Source organism: Pinus tabuliformis, chromosome J, assembly GCF_031772625.1.
Source record: "Pinus tabuliformis cultivar Carrire ecotype Pingquan chromosome J, CPIR1, whole genome shotgun sequence".
NCBI classification, from domain to species: domain Eukaryota; kingdom Viridiplantae; phylum Streptophyta; class Pinopsida; order Pinales; family Pinaceae; genus Pinus; species Pinus tabuliformis.
The window spans coordinates 89440396-89462116 of NC_142295.1; the positions used below are offsets into that span (position 1 = coordinate 89440396).

A 21721-nucleotide genomic window follows, 5' to 3' on the forward strand; every position below is an offset into this window, starting at 1 on the left:
AAGTTCACAGCGTCCGCCAGGCCCTCTCTAGGGTTTAGGCTTACCAGTATACGGGCGACACCCCAGTCGTGAGATCTAAGATATGTGCTATCAATGGCGAGAAACTTCCCTAGAGTATTACCAATGGAGGTGAAGGCCGAGTCAGTCCAGAATTGCATAGGGAGACCCGGAAGTTTGACCCAGACTGGGGACTCCACCTCTTTTTCTTTCTGGGCGTCGAACAGGGGCGTCCATCTTCTGAAAAGGATTGGCCTCTTCCCGAAGCTCCAGTTCTTTTCCATCACCCAGTCGACATGCTCCTTATGTCCAAACCGAATACAAAACCATCCTCTGTCCAAATTTTTGATTTGTTCTGGCTGACCCGGTGCTTCTTTCCATTCTGACTGAGTCCAAGCCTTGATGTAGTCTACCGAGAACTTTCTTCCTCGGACTCTGCCAACTAATAATGTTTCCGAGGCTTCCATAGCCTGATCTATACAGATATCCACTCCAAACACACAGCTAGGTCTCTCCTCCTTTATTCTGATAGGTTTGATCTTCTTCCGCTTTCCACCCCCTCCATCCTTCCTGGCTTCTCCCTTTCCTGTATTCTTTTTAACAGGATCAGCTGCCGTTTCTGCCCCATATAGCTCAGCTTTTTTATCGTCATTGACTCTGATGTCTACTTCCACCTCTACAGCCGACCTTTTTATCCCAGCCCCTGAGGTAAGAGCCAAACTTCTCGCTTGTACCTCTTTTCCGGAACCTTTCGACTCCCTTTCTTCCTCTTCATTGGTCGAAGGCTTTGTCAAGGTGGTAGTCAGTCCTTCCAAAATAGGTTTTGCAACTGAGACCCGTTCCTGAGCTCCTGTCTTCATGCTCCCTTCTCCCACCGCCTTGTCAGGAAACCGGGGGTACACTACATTATTCGGGAAGAAGATTTTTAGGTTTTCCTCTGAGACGTCCTGACCCCAGCAGGCGAGTAGGTCTTCTGGCTCTGGGTCAATGTCGACGGTCTCGCATTCAAAAGACAACTCCCGATGGGCATCACGACCCGGGTCCACCATCTATTAGTCTATACAGATATCTGACTTGTCAACCTCCAGTCTGCAAACCCACTTCCTTACTTGCTTCTACCCCAGCTCGCGGCCGCCCAACGCGTACTGCGTTCTTCCTCCAAACAGCACTTGCACTGTCGTTCAAAACCGCGTTTCTCTGCCTCCATGCTCGCACAGTGCTTGGTCTTTACATTACGGATCTACTGCCAAACGAGGCTCCTCTCATGTGGCATTGAACCTATTCCATCACATTTCTTCTTTGCTTGAAACAGTGCATTCATGATTGTGTACAATTGGCAGTAGTGTTGGTTGAATATTGTTATACCATGAATTTTGGAAATTGATTAAAGTTATAGTTCATGTAATGCATCTTTGTTAGGAATGTTGCCGGCACTTGTGTTCTGAACATCTTATGTGTGTCAGATTTTAATTGTAATTGCTTGCTATTGCCAAATCTTGAAAATTACCATTTCTTTGTGTGTATAGATGTTAAAAACAAAAAATACCTCTTATCATTGGAATGTGATTCTATATTAAATAATCTAAATTCAACCTTAGATTCATATGAGTATGATGTGGCCAAAAAAACAATTCTATTACATTTCCCCCTTTGCAATACACTTGTGCGAAACCAAACCATGAAGGTATGCATTCCTTGTTGTTGCAGGGGAAAATTCAGAACCTGATTAAATTTAAAGTTTTTGTAATCCATCTTTATTAAGGCTGTGGCAAGCAGTTGTGTTTTGAACATCTTATGTGTATGAGAATTTGTCTTTAATTGCTTGTTGTTGCTAATTCTTGAAAATTGTCAGTTCTTTGTGTTTATTTACAATCTTTAAAAAAATGAAAACAGTTTATGAATGGAATGTGATTGTTTTTTAGAATTTAGATATCCTCAGATTCATATTATTTTGATGTGGCAAAAAGCCAATTCCATTACATGTTCTCGCTTCACAATATAGTTATTGTAATGAACAAAGTTCGTATACTCAGAGGAATGCTCTGATACCAATGTAACGAACAAAGTTCATATACTCAAAAGTTAAATACTCCAGAAGACTTGGAATATAAAGATCTCCATTGAGATACAATAATATATATTAAAAAGTATGAATGAGAGTGATGTTACAAATGAGAGTGAGGGCTTGCTTATATGCCCTAGGCAAGTGCCCCTTTATGAACGGTCATGTCCTTAGGGACATATCGCTTCATTAACTAATTACTAATTAATCATTATTTATGACGTGTTATTATTATTTATATCTATATTTTATTCGTAACGTTGTCTTCCTCCTCAAAAAGCTTTTCTAGAGTCAAATACTATACAACACAACTATATTTTGTTTGCCGCCGTTCTCATTACTACCTTCCTATTCATCTAGACATACATTCAACCACCACTACCACCGCAACATCCACTGCTCGCATCTGCAACCTGCACGTAGCTCTTACCTTGTCAACCGATGAGCCTTTTCCGCATCCTGGAATCGTGTTGCACCAATGACCCTCTCTTTAATTTCTCTGCCCTAACCAACCACATTTGTTTGCCTTTGTTACTCCCACTACCACCCCTAACGACAGCGAAAACCCAAGCGTGCTCGTAGCCATTCACTGTTTCCCAACAGTACTCCAAACGAATTCGTCCGCCGTTGCTGCTTGAGAATCGAACATACGCCTGTGTAGTCTGTACCAATTCATGTTTGCCACACTTATTTCAGGGAACCAGTTCTTCTCGCCGCCCACCCCGCTGCATTGCAGCCACCCAACTGCGTGTTCCATTTCCAACACAATACTAACTAACCACTGCGATAACACATACCGTGGCCACTTGACTCTAGCTGTGGGAATACAAACCACTCTGTGAGTGTGTGTAATGACATGCCGTCCCAGGAAGATCGTGCTGATCCATACAGTCAAAGAATTGGCTAGATAAAGTCATTCAATTAAAGGTATTTTATAAATTTATTAAAAGGGGTATTTAATAAAGAAAAGGGGGGGACTATTTAATGAAAAATATATTATAAGTACAAGTTGGGGAGTTTTAAGGAATGTTATTTAAAATTAAATATATATCAAAGCTATATAAGGGTATATATATATATATATATATATATATATATATATAGAACGGGTTAAGGGAATTATAAGGCTATTGGGAAAAGTAAATTTAGTTTAAAAAAAGGCTTAAGCATTGAGATTTCAATAAAAAGGGAAAACATCTTTAAGGTTTGAAGCTAATTAAAAGCCAAGGAAAATTAAAATAGTACTAAGGTACGTAAGTGGTATACTAACAAAGCTATTTAAAGGAGTTATAATTAAAGGGGATTGAAGGAGTAATCAACAGATAAAGGGGTTATCTTTTAAACCCTAAAACTCATCCCAAAAAGAAAATAAAAAAGGAGACTAGTAATGAAAGATTTCCAAAAACCTTTAGTGAATGTGTTAGTACACTATTAAAAATCAAAGGCTTACTCGCAAGAAGAGATATTATAATATTAGTCCTACTGAAGATAGTAATTATGTTAGTCCTAAATGTGCTAACCAATTAGTGATTCCTAAATCGAATATATTTGAAATGAATTTTGTCGACACAAGTGACAAATAATACGACATAAACAATCTACAACTAAGTATTGGGGATTCAACTTTTATCTCGCAATTCACCATAAAACCTTATTTTTTTATGGTAGTGACCTTGTTTTGGGCTCACTTTGGATGAAAACTCTAGGATCCTTTATCCTAAATACGAAAAAGATTTTTTTGACATTTTCCACAAAAAGAAAAAAATAATGTTACAAGACGTTATGTTGAAGCTAGATTCAGTGACGCCAGAAGACATAAAGATATTTCAAAAGTAATTTTCAAGAAAGTCAAAAAGTATTACAAAATATGCAAAAGAAACTGACAAAATCACCACTGACAAGAATGAAAAAGTTTCTCGGCTTAAAGACCATAGTGAAAATTACTGACACAAATTAAGAAGCTTAAGAAGGACAAGAAGTCATTGGAAAACAAAGTACAACAACTTATCGAGAAGGAAGCATCGACTGTAGAAGTGCAAGTTGAAGAGAGGAATAAATACCGATCTAGTGAATATCATATCTCAAGAAAAGACACTTAGATGTTGCAGTTCAGACGATGAACATCCCAAGTGAAGGTTTTGTAACCAACTCAACAACACTGCCACTTGAAGTAAATCAAAATATTGCCACACACATGATAAAAGACAGACAAACCAAAAGAATTCCTTATCTACATCTGACTCACAAGAATAGACATTTTAATCAATCTACGAATCTGTATCACTTAGAACATAAACAACAAATTTATGTTCTGAAGAGCGCTGAAGTTTGCACAATTTAGTCCGGTGATAACAATTCATTACAAATTTCTAGTAATCGAAAGATTCCATAGAAGATTGATTTAGGATGGTCGGATCTGTTCTCAGTTCGGCAATTTTGTTTATCAGTTAGAGGATCATATCGTCTTGTATCAACAAAGATGACCGTTCCGAGACAAGAAGACAGTTCAAACAGAAAAGAGATCAAGCCTTTTCATCAGTGAGCTTTGAGGACAAATCTTTTTGAGGTGGAAGACAATGTTATGAATAAAATATAGATATAAATAATGTAAATATAAATAATAATAACACATCATAAATAATGATTAATTAGTAAGTAGCTAATGAAGAGGTATGTCCCTAAGGACATGACCGTTCATAAAGGGACAACTGCCTAGGGTATATCAGCAGGCCCTCACTCTCATTTGTAACATCATTCTTATTCCTACATTTCAATATATATTATTGTATCTCCAATGGAGATCTACATATTCCAAGTCTTCTGGAGTATTTAACTTCTGAGTATACATACTTTGTTCGTTACATGAATGATCATGTCTTTAGGGACATTCCTCTTCATTAACTAATTACTAATTAATCATTATTTATGATGTGTTATTATTATTTATATCTATATTTTATTCATAACAGTTATTGCCAAAAACTGAGCGATATACTTTCCTTTCATTTTTGTTTGGCTCATTTATTGGGGTTTGTTGTTGTTGTTTTTTTTTTTTTTTAAATTTTATTTCGATATATAATTTATTTATTTCTGTTTTGTTTAAGTTCTAGTCAGTTTTTCAAGTATGGTCGCTTAATTGCTTTATCAATTGTTTTTGAGAGTGCACTGTACCCAAAGTGATGAGTTTGGAATGACAATGAACTCTATCAAGAAATACCATGTGCATATGACTTAAATAAATGAAAGGAAGGAAACAATCACAACATCAACATTGTTTATAGATGGTGGGAATTATCATGAAACTCTTACTCAACTTGTAATTTATTTACATTAGTATGTATGTCCATGTGATCAACAAAAGTGTAGTTAGAATTGACTAAGGCAGCTCGACTCTTCCATTTCTTAGCAGCTTCACAAAAATAACTGTCCAATTGCTGTGGTTGAGTCAGCAGCTAACTTGGACTGACAAAGCGGAGTTAGTTGACTCAGCTGAGTGAGATCTGACTCGGTTGATTCATTGAATCAACTGATTGAGATCTGTCTCAGTCGAGTTTGTTTGTCAAACATGAAAGACATGTTAACCTGCCGGCTGAGATAGGCACAAAAAACACATAAAAAGAATACACTAACCAAGACCCTCAGCCAGCCTTAATAATAGTCTTCTCGCCATTCTTACACAGTTAACTTCTCAAAGGATGAATTTAGACTGTTTGGAGCTGAAGAAACCCTTGCCTGGAAGTCTGCTGTTGCATCTCAGAAGCTATAATTTATGTATCTCAATGTGGTTGTTCCTATTTGCATCCTTACATGCAATATAAATCAATAAACTTGCTTGTTTGATACACACACATGCATATTTGATGATGAGTTTAAGTTTGACTACTATTTTCAAACAGATTATAGAGGTTACACATAATATAGCACAAGATTGTCTACACTGTTGATGATTACTCAAGACATGGCAGCTCTTTATATGCATAGATGTTCATGTACATGATCGTTTAGAAACACATTTGTACTCCATGTTAACTAGAGTTTAAGACTCAGTAATGGTGTCTTTGAATCCCCTTGCAAGGTTGTGGCCTAATTGCAAGAATCACTTCATAAAGTAATAAAATACAAGGTCATGATAACAATAACAACTGGTATCGATCTCTTTTTATTAAAGACAAAATGGACTACTAATAAAAATATGAGAAAGTGAGTACCTTAGGTCTAACAATTGTGCATTTGTTTTGATAGGTTGGTATTCAACACAAGAGCAATGAAGTGAGCTCCAAAATTTCAAATACAATTCGTGTGAATGTGTACAAAAATCAGGTATTCAACCTTTTGTCTTTCATTAGTAATGGTTTTCAGGAAGTTGATGAAGATTCAAATCTTGTGCCATTTTATTTTTCCGTCGGGACTCCTTTTGGCCTAGGAATTATGGTAACTTCAGGTTTCTTGAACAACTGAAGCTAGTTGTGCATGCTCAGATATTTTATGTTGTACTTGTTTAGCTTTGGCTGTCATTTATATTCAAATATGATCTTTTTAATAATGGAAACTCAATATATGCTGTTGTGCAAATGTATATTTGAGGTTCTAACAACAAGTGGGTATTACCTAAACTTCATATGTTTTCTTGGTTCTCATTTTAAGATTTGTCATCTCATTTTTAGGTAAAGACATGTTCAATGCCACATTTGCCTCGTCAGAAAGAGTTGTCTTCAGCATTAGAACCTATTCATGCAAAACTAGCAGCAGACGGTGGCTCAGCAGGGAGACACCCGGTGTATAAGTGTAATGACGTGCAGGTGATGTTCAAAATTTTGAAACCATTGTTGCCTCATATGGTATAGTCATTGTATATTTTTAGTATGCTAGAAAGGTTAAAGTATGTGCTGGACATTTTTCTTTTCTTTTAGACTCCCCATTTTTCCTTTATAGTCAGGTATTGAAATTTTCAATATTAGAATACCTTTGGTATCTTTTTGGGTTCGGGTATATTAAGGACAAATCTTGATTATTGCCCCTAAACAATATTCATCCATGTGATAATTAATGGGAACAAGCATCTGCTCTAGAGATAGAAATTGAGATGGTAAAAAACAATTAGTGACACTATAGAAGTGAATCTTTTGATGGTGAATTGGATTTGCTCGTAGGTGTTTGCAGGGTGTTTTCAGAAGCTGCAAATTGATGGATTTAGAGTTTGTGTATAGTTAAGCTTCGTCGTTATTAAAGATGAGTTGGTTGTCTTGTTAGTTTCCACTTCTTATTGTGTGGTATGTGTAGGTATTCCTATTATTGGGTTTAGAACTTGACACATGATGTAAAGCACGGGTGCTCTATCAACATGCCCACGAATAATAGGGAAATTTTAACACAGTTTGGGTTACCTTGTGTAAGCCGTGGAGTTTGTAAATACAATTTTTACTTCTCCTATCTTCTGTCTCTCCGAGCAGGTATAAAGGAATTTCACATTGACCATTAAAAGATAAAATACTGAAAACTTTCAAATGAAATTATACAGGTTTCATCACCTGGGAAATCTGTGATGACGGTTGGACCAATTATTGAAGAAATTGGTCCAATCGTCATCCAAGTGATCCACCTCAAGCAAAAAGATGAAGTAAACTAGCACCTATTCCAACTTTTTCACATGGCTATGCAGCTCAATAGATTGTCCCTCCAACTGTTGTGTGATGTTACTTATTATGGAATAATTTTTATGCGAATCCTTGTTACAACACAGATCAGGAAAAAGAAATATAGGAAAAAGCTAATCCACACCATGTTTTTACACAAAGGTTTTCAAAATGAGTTCTTTTATTATGGCATAAATGAGCTCACAAATCAACAACTTCATCTAGAGGAAAGGTGAGCCTTTTATAAAAATTTTCTAACGGCCATATAATGACTAGCTAATGGCAAGTTGGCTCTTCTTCTAGGAAAATATCTTTTTGCTTGTCATCCACATGTTGGAGACTAATTAGTTTTTACAAAAAATACATTTATATCAATAATTTGCGCACAAGGGCGTCAACTTGACCCTTATATCTCTTGGAAAATCAACACTCCTTTTGCACTTGATTTGAAAGTTGGAGAAATGCCTTAAAATGGCCCAATGTCTAGCTAAGATTCCCAAATTCTCTAACGACTAGGAGCTGGCTTGACTTGGTCCTTTACTCCCTCAATTTGCTTGAATATGGTGTGATTTGGTTGAAGGAAGAATATCTTGACTTTGCAACAACTAATAAGGTGTCCACTTGCCAATAGTTTGGTTCAAGATGCCTCAATATTCCACTTTGACCTCTAAACGATTAGTAGCCCCCTCCAATGGTTAGCTCCATTGACTTCAAATGGATAGTACGACTCGACTCACCACCTTTTGCTTAGTTCTCTAACAGTGTGATGCATTTTGTACTTTTGCCCCTGATGTTTACTGAGATTTTCGTTGATTTCACTTAGGTCTAGCCCGATTTGTGCAAAATAATACCCTACGTTGCCACATCATCATTGCCGCTACCACATCATCACGCCTAGCTAATGGATCTCTAATGCCCTTGGGAATTTGGAGAAATTGAGACATGGGTTTTGTTCCTCTTCTTTTGTAGACCAACTTTGATGTAATGCATGTAGAAATTTGTCCAACGTTGCCCTTATCTTGCCACTTGGGAGCCACTTACACCTTTTGACCAACTTTGACTACCTATATCTGCATGATGTCTTCGCTATTTGGAAAAATTTCCATGTGGCATCTCATCTCATCCATTTGAGCATTTTGCGACCAAGTTGACTTTTTGACTTTCAGAACAATTGCACTAGAAAACATGAATTGTGCCAGGAAATGTGAAGCCATTGATTTTGTGAGATTGCTATGTTGAGAATTGTCTAAGGAATACTTCACCAAGCCCAAGGCCACATACAAACTATATGACTCATATAACAATGGGGTAAGACAGAGGTGTGCCCTGACGCGGGTACAAACCATGAGTCCTCTCAAGATCCATCCAAAATCTCTCCATCCTATATAGGACAAAGAGACCAAGTCCTTACCTAGAAAGGGTAGGCCTCGGGTGACCACCGCAAAGTCTAGGACACCTAATATAATGACTCACATGGTTGTTATAAGGATTTTGATTTGTGACCTTAAGCTTGTTGAAATTGATGACTAAAAAAATGTTTCCTGCAATCCCAACCTAGTTTTAGTTTCACCTTATCACTCCAATTCAGTTAAATGCCCTTTCCCATAAACATACATTCAACATATAGAATTTTGGAAATGAAATTTTCAGATTAAAACACATGGGACTGTCAACACATGCTGAAAATAAATATGGACATAACCAGACCAACAACACGCATAAAAATACACATAGATTTTTGGTCAACTTAGACCTAGGCAAAACCCCTTTAATCTTCTCTGGGGAAAACTTGTTAGAGAGCTCTTCAAATTTATTTATCTTTCAAGTTCAGGAAAAATACATTTGCAGACAAAACAAAACAGCAAAATACAACTTATCTCTTCAGCCCAAAACTCTTTGAAAATCGTGCCCACTTTGCCTCGATTTCCATGCCCACTTGAAGCTGAAAATATGTACTATACGGATACGACTGTACGAACTGTACTATACAGATTGTACAGATTTCTGTAACGCTGTACGAATTGTACATTTTTTCTTTCTTTCAAAAACTTCTCTCGAACGACGTGCAACTCACAACATTCAATGTTGTTCATAATGTACCCTCTGCTGTCTTCTATGCCTTGATTTCCATGCCCAACTTTGCCCAAAAATCACTCCTTTAGCTTGCTACAACAAATTTCTCCTTCAGAACTTTTCTCCAGCTCTCAGCCTCTTTTCTCCAATCTACTCATGAAGAATGAATGCAATCTATCTTTTCTTTTCCCCCTTTTGTTTCCCTAAATGACTTTTGGGCAACCCTAAGATCTAATGCCTTAGATTCATTTAGTTCAAGGGATGAGAATAAATGTGCATTTAATTCTCACTTTCTATTTTTTAACTCACCCATTAAATAAAGTACCCACATTGTACTTTGTCTAAAGTCATTTTTCATTTTATAATTTAACATTGACTTTACCACTTATAAAGTCACTTTCACTTTATAAAGTCACACTTAGGAAAATAATTATTTCGGACACTTTTCCCAGGGTAGAGACTAACCCATGGGAAACCACTTGCCCAAGGTACATTAAAAATCAACAGGGCTTACAATGGTGGTAAATGCATCTTGAAAATGTATGTGTACTCGTGCTGAAATGAGGGGTAATAGGACTTAACCCTTGGAGCTTGTGACCATGTGATACATACCTTGGAGGTTGAACTCTTGACTTGTGGACACTTGGGTCAAGAGCCTACTTCATGGAGGTTGGGGGAGGAGCACTGGAGGTTAGTGACCACATTCATACATGGGAGTAGTATTGGGCACATGCATGACACATGGCACATAATTATATGAGGAGTGCCTTGCATGCGAACACCTAGACAATGGTGTATGGTGGAAGAGGGAGCATTGGACTAATACCTTTTTGGAGAGCACACCATCTTGGAGGAGGAGCAATGAGCCAAAGATCATGGGTTGGAGGGCGTTTCATGTTGGGGGTTGGATGATCTCTAGTTTGAGATATGCACAACCTCTTATCATATAACAATTGATGTGGGTTTGCCTTGTAGGTTACTTCTATGGACATATCCTTATTTTTTGTTAGCCTCCATCAAATCCTTGTATATAAAAGGAAGGAGAGAGCTCTTGTATTTCATCATCATCATTGTTCTCCTTTTTATACATGCGTTAGAGACATTAGGATTAATGACGAAACTATAGGATCTAGAAGCTAGGGTTCATTAGGAAATCCTAGGAGAAGATAAGGGGAAATAAAGATATTATATGTGTTCTTGATGATTTTCCTTCTGTGTGATGATGAGGTCCAAGTTATGTGTTGCCTCAAAATCTAGCAGGTCTTGTGAGAGGGCTTACAAGACAAGAATTAGACCAAGGGACAACAATGAGGTGGAGGCCCACTGTCACCATAACTCACCACATCCTGCTCTTTAGTGGACTTTCACCACAAAGGAGGGTTTTTGGTATTAATCACCAAATGGGTACTCTAAGTCAAGGCCTCAAAGGTGACAACAACATAGGCTTAAGAAGGGGCACTCAACTTAAGGACAAGACTCAATCCAACAAAGACAAGGAATTGTATCCACTTCAAGAGGCCTATCAAGGGCACTGATGAGCTAGGGTTTAATGAATAAGCAAGGATAAAGGCCTACCAAGGTGCATAAGACCAAGAGAAGGCTTTCCAAAGATTGATTTGATCAACAATTGGAGCAACAAGTCTTCTAAAAGACTTAAGTTGAAGCCTAGGGTTATGTTAGGTTTTCCCTAGGGAAAATTACTTATAGCTTGTGATGTCAACCCTAAACCAACAAAGACAAGGAATTGTATCCACTTCAAGAGGCCTATCAAGGGCACTTATGAGCTAGGGTTTAATGAATAAGCAAGGATAAAGGCCTACCAAGGTGCATAAGACCAAGAAAAGGCTTGCCAAAGATTGATTTGATCAACAATTGGAGCAACAAGTCTTCAAAAAGACTTAAGTTGAAGCCTAGGGTTATGTTAGGTTTTCCCTAGGGAAAATTACTTATAGCTTGTGATGTCAACCCTAAAAAGGAAAAACTAATTGCGGAAAAGGTTGGATTTTGACGCAATGAGACTCAAACTACGTGCTTAACCTCACCATAGGCCAACACACTCCTCTTAGTTGAATTCGGTCCTATGCACTAGCCTAACGACTTGCCTTGAAGAGCCAAAAATGTGAGGAAAAGAGAGATAGGTTTTAGAAAAGTTTTTCTATGATGTGTGATCACCTATTTTGATGCTAGTGCTTGATCCTTGGGTAATGGAGTCTAAGGGAAACCTACTGATGGAAATATCAAACCCTAGTATGGAGTAAGCGCAGGAAAAAACCCTAGTTTCCAAAACCCTAGCTACCTTTTATGAGAGGATAAAGTCATAAAGAGAGCTTTCATGAAGATCATTCAAGGGTTGTCATACATTCTCTAGTTAAAACATGCAACCATTTGCCAAGATTCCATAGGAAAATATTCAATATAACGAGCACATAGAAACCCTAACAACAACCATTCCATGTAATAACCATTCAAAAGACAAAAGTACTTACAACAAAACTACTTGCAAGAAATGCATGAACAAGTCTTTTATTATCCCAAAGTGATGTCTCTATCAGTGAAGCACGACCCGCATTAAACCCACGAGTATCCACGGGTAAGGATAGGTCCAACGCTGGGCCGGGTCACCCGCATAGAATCCGCGGTCTAGATTCGGACCTGACGGGTTTTCCATAGAACCTGCGGGTAGCCCATTAAACCCTTATCGGACTCGTATAGGACCCGTCGGGCATGAAAAGGCACAAACAGTCCAGAATTTTGATTTTTCTTTTTCTTTTTTTGGAAATGAGGTGGAGGGAAAGGGAAATTAGAGGGAAAAAATGCTTTATAAGCACCTCTCTCCCTTCCATTTCTCATTCACTTGTCATTTGAGTGTTTGGCTAATTTGTGTGAGTGTTGAGAGTGAAGCTAAAGGAGGTTGAAGGAGCTGTTGGACCCACTGCTTGCTTTCCTCTTCTTGCTTCCTTCCTTCCTGTAGACCCAACAACAAAGGTGGACTGAGCTTCAGTCCAATCCAGTTGATTTTCAGTCTCTGCATGGCCCTCTTGTACAAAGGTGTTCTGGCCAATGCATTCTCCAATCTCTCAGGAGTAGTCATGAACCTAGTTAGAATGTTTTCCATATATATATATTTTTTAAATTTTAATGTTCGCAATTTTTTTTAATGTTTAGTGCTATGTGTGGCTGAGTTTCTCAGCCACACAACGGCCCTATGTGGCTGAAAAAATTAGCCACAGGTTCTGTGGGTTGAGGAGGCAATCCTCCTCAACTCGTTGGCCTTGTGGCTGAGTTTCTCAGCCAGATAGGGCTGCTGTGTCGCTGAGAAACTCAACCACACAACCGAAAAAAATGCAAATTAAAAAAAAATTCAAAACTAAAAGAAGAATTTTAAAACCAATTTTTTTTGTATTTTTTTTTCTTCCAAATTTTGTCACCATGTCACCAAAGGGTTTCAGATAGTCTCGTGATCTGTCATGGGCACATCATCAATGAATCATTGTCGATAATGACCACAATATCAAGTGCAATTATCGCAATGCCACAGTGCATGCAGGCATAATTAGGATGAAATGCCACCTAGCCAGAATTCCTGAGAATGGTGTAGGATGTTGTCCAAGTTGCCTTGATGAAGTCACTACTGAAATGGTATCTTCTTTGGAATCCATTAAAGAAGCAAGTTCTAAGAGGGCAAGAAGGAAGGATGAGATTGTTGGGATAGGTAGATCTTCATCTCAGAGTGAAACACAGTTTCAAAGTCCAGGTTTTGGTAACTTCATCAAGTGTTGTGGCAAACATGAGTATAACCTCTTCTTTCTTTAATTCTCGTACAACTCCAGGATCTCAACCAACCTTAGGCAATTTCAATGAAAAGAAAAGGAAGGAGGCAGATATGGCAGTGAGGAGGTTTTGGTACCATAACAGTCTTTCATTCAACTATGCAAAATCTTATTTTTATCAACCCATGGTGGATGCCACTGCAAGTGCTGGCCCTAGATACAAAGCCCCATCTTATAATGCACATAGGGGGAAAGAGCTAGATGAGGAGCTTGAGTCTATCAAGGAACAATTGGAGAGCATTAAAAGCTCATGGAAATTTATAGGGTGTACAATTATGTCTAATGGGTGGACATATCAGAGGGGTAGAACAATAATAAATTTTTTTGTGGCTTGCCCTAAAGGAACCTTGTTCCTAAAATCCATTGATGCATCTGCAAATGTAAAAGATGCACATTTGATCTTTTTAATTGTTGGTTGATGTGGTGGAGGAAGTTGGGGTTGCAAATGTTGTCCAAGTAATCACGGACAATGCAACAAATTATGTGGTAGTTGGAAGGTTGTTTTGTGCCAAATGTCCTACCATATTTTGGACTCCATGCGCTGCCCATTGCATAGACTTGATGCTAGAGGACACTGGGAAGTTGGAGTGGGTGCAAGATGTTGTGCGAGAATGCAAGCAAATTACCAAGTATATTTATAATCATGCTTGGGTGTTGAACCTTATGATGGAATTCACACTGGGTGAGCATAGACTTGATGCTAGAGGACACTGGGAAGTTGGAGTGGGTGCAAGATGTTGTGCGAGAATGCAAGCAAATTACCAAGTATATTTATAATCATGCTTGGGTGTTGAACCTTATGAGGGAATTCACACTGGGTGAGCTTAGACGCCCATCTATCACACAGTTTGCTACAAAATTTCTTTCCCTCCAAAGCCTTTTGTATTTTGGAAAGATAGCACAAAACTAGAAGCAATGTCTGTGAAAACATTTGTCTTTGCTTATAGTTTGTGGGACAAAGTCACTGAGATTGTCAGCTTTACTTAGCCCCTTGTGAAAGTCTTGAGATTGATGGATGGAGAGAAACCTGCAATAGGATATATTTATGAGGGCATAGACAGGGCCAAAGAGGCCATCAAGACTTTCTATAAGGGAAATGAATCTAAATATCTCCCTATATGGCAAATTATTGATTCCAGGTGGGACAAGCAACTACATTCACCATTGCATGCAGCATGAGCATATCTCAATTCGAGCTTATTCTATAATGAGGGGTGTAGCATTCAAAGAGATGCCAAGGTGATGAGAGGTGTCATGATATGCATTGAGAAGATGTTCTAGGATCAAGATATTTAGGACAAAATCAACATACAACAAGATATGTACAAGGAAGCATCTGCCATGTTTGGATTTAGCTCAAGCCAACGTCTCAAGGACAAGAAAATGCCTTGTAAGTGAAAATTGTTAGAACTTAGCTTGTAATTTTGCTAGTTCTCTTTTATATGTTTGGCATTGCAAACTGATAATCTTTGTTGTTATTTTTTTATAGCTCATTTGTGGATAGATTGTGGCACTGATGCACCACAATTACAAGAATTCCCCATCAGAGTTCTGAGTCAACCCTGCAATGCTTCTTCTTGTGAGTGCAATTGGTCAGTGTTTGAGCACATCCACAACAAAAAGAGAAACAAGTTGGAGCATGAGAGGTTGGAGAAGTTGGTTTTCATCTACTACAACCTTCGAATGCTCACAAAACAAGTACAACCAAAGGATACAGATCCAATTTTATTGGATACTATTGATTTAGAGTCTGATTGGGTTGTGGAGGAGGAGGCCCCTGATTTGAGTTGGCTTGATGAAGAGACTGAGGATCTCTCTAGTTTGCTATCTCAAATGGAGTCTCCAAATACACCTGCCTCACAGTTGCTTCAGCCTTCCGATGTTACCACTAGCTCCACGAGGGTTTTTTTTAGGTGTGGTTGTCCATGAGTGATGAGACTCAAGATTGTTATGAGACAATCATTTCTCATTTATGACATATGTATTTGAATTTTGAACTTGCTGACATTTTTTATTTTAATTATGGAATCATGAGTCCTTTTCTTACTCAATATTTAAATGTTTTGCTTACAAAAATTGAATATGTTATGTTGTGCTTTTATAGATATGAGATGATGTTATGAATTATTGCATATATTGTGGTTTTTATAACTTATAAGGATTGGAATTGTCATTAGTTTTTTTTTGTGCTTAAAATGTACCATATTTTAAGTTTTTTGACGAGTCTTATAAGGGTCGTTCCCGAGTCTTATACGAGTCGACAAGTCAATTCCGTGACGAGTCTTATACGAGTACGAGTCGTGCAACATTGGTCTCTATAACATGCGCTAGTCTCCAAAAGCAAAATTATCCACAATAGACCACATCTCCACAAGAATACAAGTCACATTAGCTAGGTTGAAATCCTCAATGGAGGTCAAAATACTCCACAAGTGATGATGAGATATAACAATGAGGTGACCTTTACTTATATGAGGTCTAACTCAAATAATTTTAGCTAATGAAGCCCCTAAAAGATGTTTGACATCAAGTAAACCTTGGTTTACAATCCAACCCACTAGCTCAATGCTAAAACATGCCATAAAAGCCCACATGTGTGAGCCATATGCTTCATAAATGCAGACGTTGTTGGAAATATGGTAGCCAGGGTTGGTATTTTCACCTTGAGAAGAAATAAAGTTTGAATTAATATTTTTTTCCAAAATTAATCAAGTCGATCTCCTATTGTTCAAGTTGGTTGGGCCCCTTGGAGGCACCCATTCGACCCCCTTCCAAAGACTACAAAAAGGATACTTCTCCTCCTCATTTGGGACATTGATTTTGTCTTGATTATCTTTGTTTCAACGAAGGAGAGAAGAGGGAAGGAGTGCCGAATTTTCAGAAGGATGGAGGAGAGGCTTGGAAACTCTTATTATTGGTCTGACTATTATCTTGATGTTGTTTCTGATGTATTGACGAACTCTGAACTCTCTCTCTCATAAGGAAATATTTCTAGATTTTCCCTTTGTGGGTTTTGCCTTGGCCTTAGGCCTAATTTTTGTTTCTCTTGTCTCATTGTCTCATGGTTATTTTCTTATGCTCTTTTAGGTTTATTGGTTGATATTTTCTTTTGTATAACTGCTTAATGATATTGAAAGAATACTATGTGGAACTATTGCTAACAGATCATTGGAAGTAGTTATCTGTTGAAGAAAATTTTATTCTAGCTTATGTCTTAGAAATTTCATCATGGTATCAGAGCGAGTTCAGGAGCAGTTTGGGATGAGGAACATCATGATCTCTTCTATTCAAAGTTCTGTCACTCCTATACGAAGTTTTTTGAGACTTTTCTGATGCTATGTGAATTCTTGAGGTGTGATGAGATCAAGTTCGTTGTTGGTGATCAAAGGTCTGAGGATCATTCAACATAATGGTTTACTGTTTGCCATTCGTTTTGGTACAAAGAGCATGTGGTATCCAAGCATCAAGTGCATCGTTGGTGATGAACAATTAGAAGCGAACTGTTTTGGCATAAACGTTTTGGTGGAGGCAATTAATCGATTTTATGATAGGGACAAGGTTAAGGTGACAAAACGAATTGATATAATTTTGATTTGATGAATGTGTCTGTTATTTGAGCGTGACAATTAAGCTACGAATGCAAGCGATTGGCGCTGATGCGTAGAAACAGAGTGCGCATATCTGTAAGAAATAACAACATCTGGAGATTGGTGTTGATTAGCTCAGTGATTGGGTGCGCATGGAAATATTGATCAAGAATTTGCCATAAGATTCGGTGAAAAACTCTATCAACATATTGACTCACAGGATTAAGGCTCAGACGCTCATGTTGCACGATCACATCTTGTAAGTTGAGTATACATCGAGTAATGGTTTGGTCATTATTCTGGTTTGAAGTTGATCTAGTTACATTCTGGTCATGTTTGGTGGCGTTATTCCAAGTTAGATACCAGTATCAAGTCATGTGATTCATTGTTCCACAACTAGTATATATATAGAGCACTGGAAAGTAAGATTCATTAGACCAACTTTTAGAAGTTAATGTATATGAGTAAATTTTATCTACGCCAACTTGTATTCGTAAATTTTAAAGCAAATTGGGTCAGGGCCAACTTATTTGTATGCACTCTGGAGCTAACTTCTGGTTATTAATTTTGGACAAGTTTTGAACTGTACTCTGTTATGGGTTGAAGATGGCTGTTGCTTGGTTATGAAGGATACATATGCTCATATGTTGAGTAGAGGGTGTCATCGTTTGAGATTTCGTGGCCTTCAATGTCTAGTGTTCTTACATTGTAACCACAAATGTCCATATGAAAGAGAACTTGGGGTTTTGTTGCCATAATTTATTTATTCGGTGGCTAACTACCCATTTTCGGGCCCTCACATATGTATATTTAAACATTGATTGTATGAACTATGGGATGAGTCTGACTTCATATGCCCAAAATTTCATTGGTAAGTCAAGCCTATGAATGAAGTAGTGTGTTTGGGAATCTGTTTGGGTATTTTCCAAAGCCTATCTAGAGAAATCAGTTTGTTGACCTCACTAGTTCATTCCATCCAGAGCGATACTTTATTGACAATTATTCTAGGGTGTTTATATAGTAGGGGTTCTTGGAGGGTACTTATCCTAAGTAATTGTTGGGTTATGTAATCTTCAGAATTTGTCGAGGAAGCCTCTCTTGTGGGGATAACATCTTACCCACAAAACAATAGGTGCATTTGCTATTGAGATGACAGTGGCAGTGGATTGTGTTGTTGTTGGGGATCTAGTGTGGTCTAACACTAGGGTGCTAGATTTTTTGGTAACAAGGCGATCTAGAGCCTCTTTGTTGATGTGTTTTTGGCTCAACGATGTATTTCACTAAGTGCTATTATGGTTATATGCACTCTTGCTATTATAAATTAGAACTTTTGCTTACTTGTGTATAAATATATATATATATGTTGTTCTTTAAAATTTGAATATTTTATGTATTTTTTGGTCAATTGGTTTTTTGGTTTGTTTTTTTTTTCTTGGTTCCAAATTGGGTCAATGATTTGATGAACGATTTGGTTTTGATAGCATTGATTAAGATTCATTAGGAAACCCTAGGAGCTAGATGCTAGGTTTCATGAGGAGATGCTAATAAGAGAAGATAAGGGGAAAGGAGAACATCTTAGATGTTCTTAGAGAGTTTTCTCTTTTGTGATGCTAAGGTTTGCTTTTTTGGTGACTAGGGCTTGTGCTATACACATAAACTCTAGATAAGATATATAATATAATTTTATTAACATCCAATGAATGACCACAAAAGTAGGTCAATGGAACTAAAGAGTATAGCTAGTATCAACACTATGTGGAAGTGCAGGCCCATCTCCATGTACTTGTCTTGCCATGTACTTGTGTAATGCAACATGGCTACGGTTTGAAACCTTAGGGAAGATAACAATGCTAGTGTGAAGAGCTTGTGTGATACAAGCTTGTTGTTGAAGCCAAGTAGGACTTGCTAGAGATGATGCATGCTTATTGGAGACATTTGGTGGTGGCTAGAGTTTCATGATTTCCTTGGCCAGGGTTTGTGATAACTTGAAAGATTGTACCAGCTTGTGATAAAGATGTGGTATTTGCATGTACTTTGTTATGATACACATATGAAGTTTCCAGATGTCGAAGTACACTACTTCTGTAATTGCAAATTTGAATTTTATTTTCGTTGTCTTATGATATGATGTGATCTAGAGCTAGATGTGAGAGTGCCCTACACAATTTGGGGTTTTTTGATGGTTAGACCACCTTTTTATGATGTTGAGATACCATATCCCTTTGATGGAGCGCACCTCCTGTGCATACATGTTAAGGTTGATTTTGGCCTTTAATGGCTTGATTGACATGTTTTTTTTTAACCTTGGAGGCTTTTTGATGGAGCACCTTAGATTATCTTGCATGGTTTCAAACATGGAGGTTGTTAGTTTGAGGATAACTAGGAATCATAGTGGAGCATGTTGATGTTTGTAGCTCGGTTAGCTACTTCTGTACAGGCCTAACCTTAGATTATCTTGCATGGTTTCAAACATGGAGGTTGTTAGTTTGAGGATAACTAGGAATCATAGTGGAGCATGTTGATGTTTGTAGCTCGGTTAGCTACTTCTGTACAGGCCTAATTGTCTAGACTTCATAAGTTGCCCAAAGTCTCCTTAGACACTTTCTCTAGTGTGAGCAAGTTGCATTTGTAACTTAGCCTAAGTTAGACTTAGGAAAATCACATAATTATTTTGTTGCATTATTGAGCTAAAATAAACTTAGGAAAATTAGATTATTTTCTTTAGTGATTATGTTTTAATCTCAACACTTGATCTCAAGTGAGGCGAGATCTAATATCGACCATCAATCGCTTTGGGAATTAGGGTTAAGGATTTAGCTCAATTTAAAGTTATAAAAGCAAGGCTAAGGAGAGGGAGAAGTCAAACCGTACAAAAACGCAAGATTGAGAGAGGCATCTTAGTGAGTGTGTTGGGTCTAATGAAGTGGGCAGTAAGGAGATCCTAATCAACCAAGGAGGGCTTGATTAGCTTGATCAAATCCATTTGTTTTATGTATTTCCTCAATTGGGCCATTTTCCCAAGATGGGAGTCTAAGTAAGTTAATAATTTTAATGAAGAATTGTGATTGGGTAGAATCTGTTGTCATCTATTTCATGATTGAGATTGGTATATTTTTGTTTCTGTTGTATTTCTTGTGTCAGGAATGTAGCTATGCAATTAATCAGTAGATCCGTAATCTGCTAGGAATTAAGTGCCGACTCTGTCATGTGCTAGGTTTGCTGGAAATCTAACATGGTATTAGTGTATACTGTGAAGAAGATTGATCTCTGAATCACAACTGCAAAGTTTGTACAGGATCTTCAGGGGTAGGTTTGGTCGCGATTGTATGGGGCAACTTTTTCCTTTTACAAGCGAGGCCAAAGGAATTCAAATTTTTAAAGAGATGTTTTTTTTAAAAGGGGGATCAATTTTTTTTGTTTTTGATTTTTATTTTTGAAGCCGAGTAAAGACAAATTAAAAAAATAGAAAAAGGGGGAATTTGAGTGGCCCTCAATAGTGCCCATGAAAAACTTGTTAGACCGGACATGATTTAAGTAGTTGACAAGCCGTAGGGTGTCAGGGTAGTGAGATGGTCAAGGTATGGAAGTGTATCTGACTAGGGCACAAGGGAAGAGGCAACACACGACAACCAGTAGAGGTAGAGCAGTGGGGGTTCAACATGAGCAAAGCCGTGTGAGGAGTCGAATTTGGGCAATGCTCAATATGTGAAGAAGAGGCTCGTTGCATGAAACGTTGTAGCCACCACTCGAGTAGTGTCGCAGCCAAGGCTGCACACAGGTGAGAAGGCTTTATTTGTTAGATGCACAGAGCAAAGCCATGCATGTGAGGTAGAGTCATAGAGCAGGGCCGCGAAGGTGTCGACGGGTGTTGTGCTAGTCGCTTGATTAGGAACTTAATTGATCACTAGTCAACCAATTTGTGTAGTTGACAAGCTGCCATAGACTAAGGCTGACGGGAGAGAAACAAACTAGTGACAGTTGGGAGGTCAGCGAAAAGTGGAGCCCCAATTGTGAAGGCCACTAAGTAGACACGCGCTAGGGGTAGGTCATTTGGGGGTCGAACACATATCCGCTAGAAGGAAGTAGATGACGACAAGGATTATTGAGGTAGGATAGATGGGTTAGGTCATAGGTAAGGGCTCATGATAGATAACAATTGAATCAAGCAGTGTTAGAAGCATAGTAATCAAAACTAGAACCGGTGAACGGACCGGTCCACCTATCAAACCGATTTTTGAACCGGAACCGGAAAAATCAGACTAGACAAATATCAATGAAATTGTCTTTAAAAAAATACATGAAATATTTATTTTTATCTTTTAAAATCATGATTCCAAACCAATAGAGACAAAAGATGCAAATTTTGCTCATCTATATACCATGTAAAGGTGAAGATATCAAAATGGCATCGAGTGTCAGCAACAAAATACATTTAGAACCTCTAGAGTCCAAAAACAATGCTACAAGCTATGGGGCCACTAGCCTATTACAAGTCTACATATCAATGATCAAAATGATCACTTCTCATCATGATCAAAT

General features: G+C 37.9%; 1 protein-coding gene across 1 annotated transcript in view; it reads left to right on the plus strand.

The window, feature by feature from the left end:
* LOC149225657 (DENN (AEX-3) domain-containing protein) overlaps positions 1 to 21721 on the plus strand; it is a 220987-nt gene that overhangs the window by 141764 nt on the left and 57502 nt on the right. Inside the window, exons 14-15 of the mRNA XM_089377240.1 lie at positions 6302 to 6379; positions 6724 to 6858. Of these exons, the coding sequence (XP_089233366.1) occupies positions 6302 to 6379; positions 6724 to 6858 (213 nt within the window). The remainder of the gene's footprint in view (positions 1 to 6301; positions 6380 to 6723; positions 6859 to 21721) is intronic.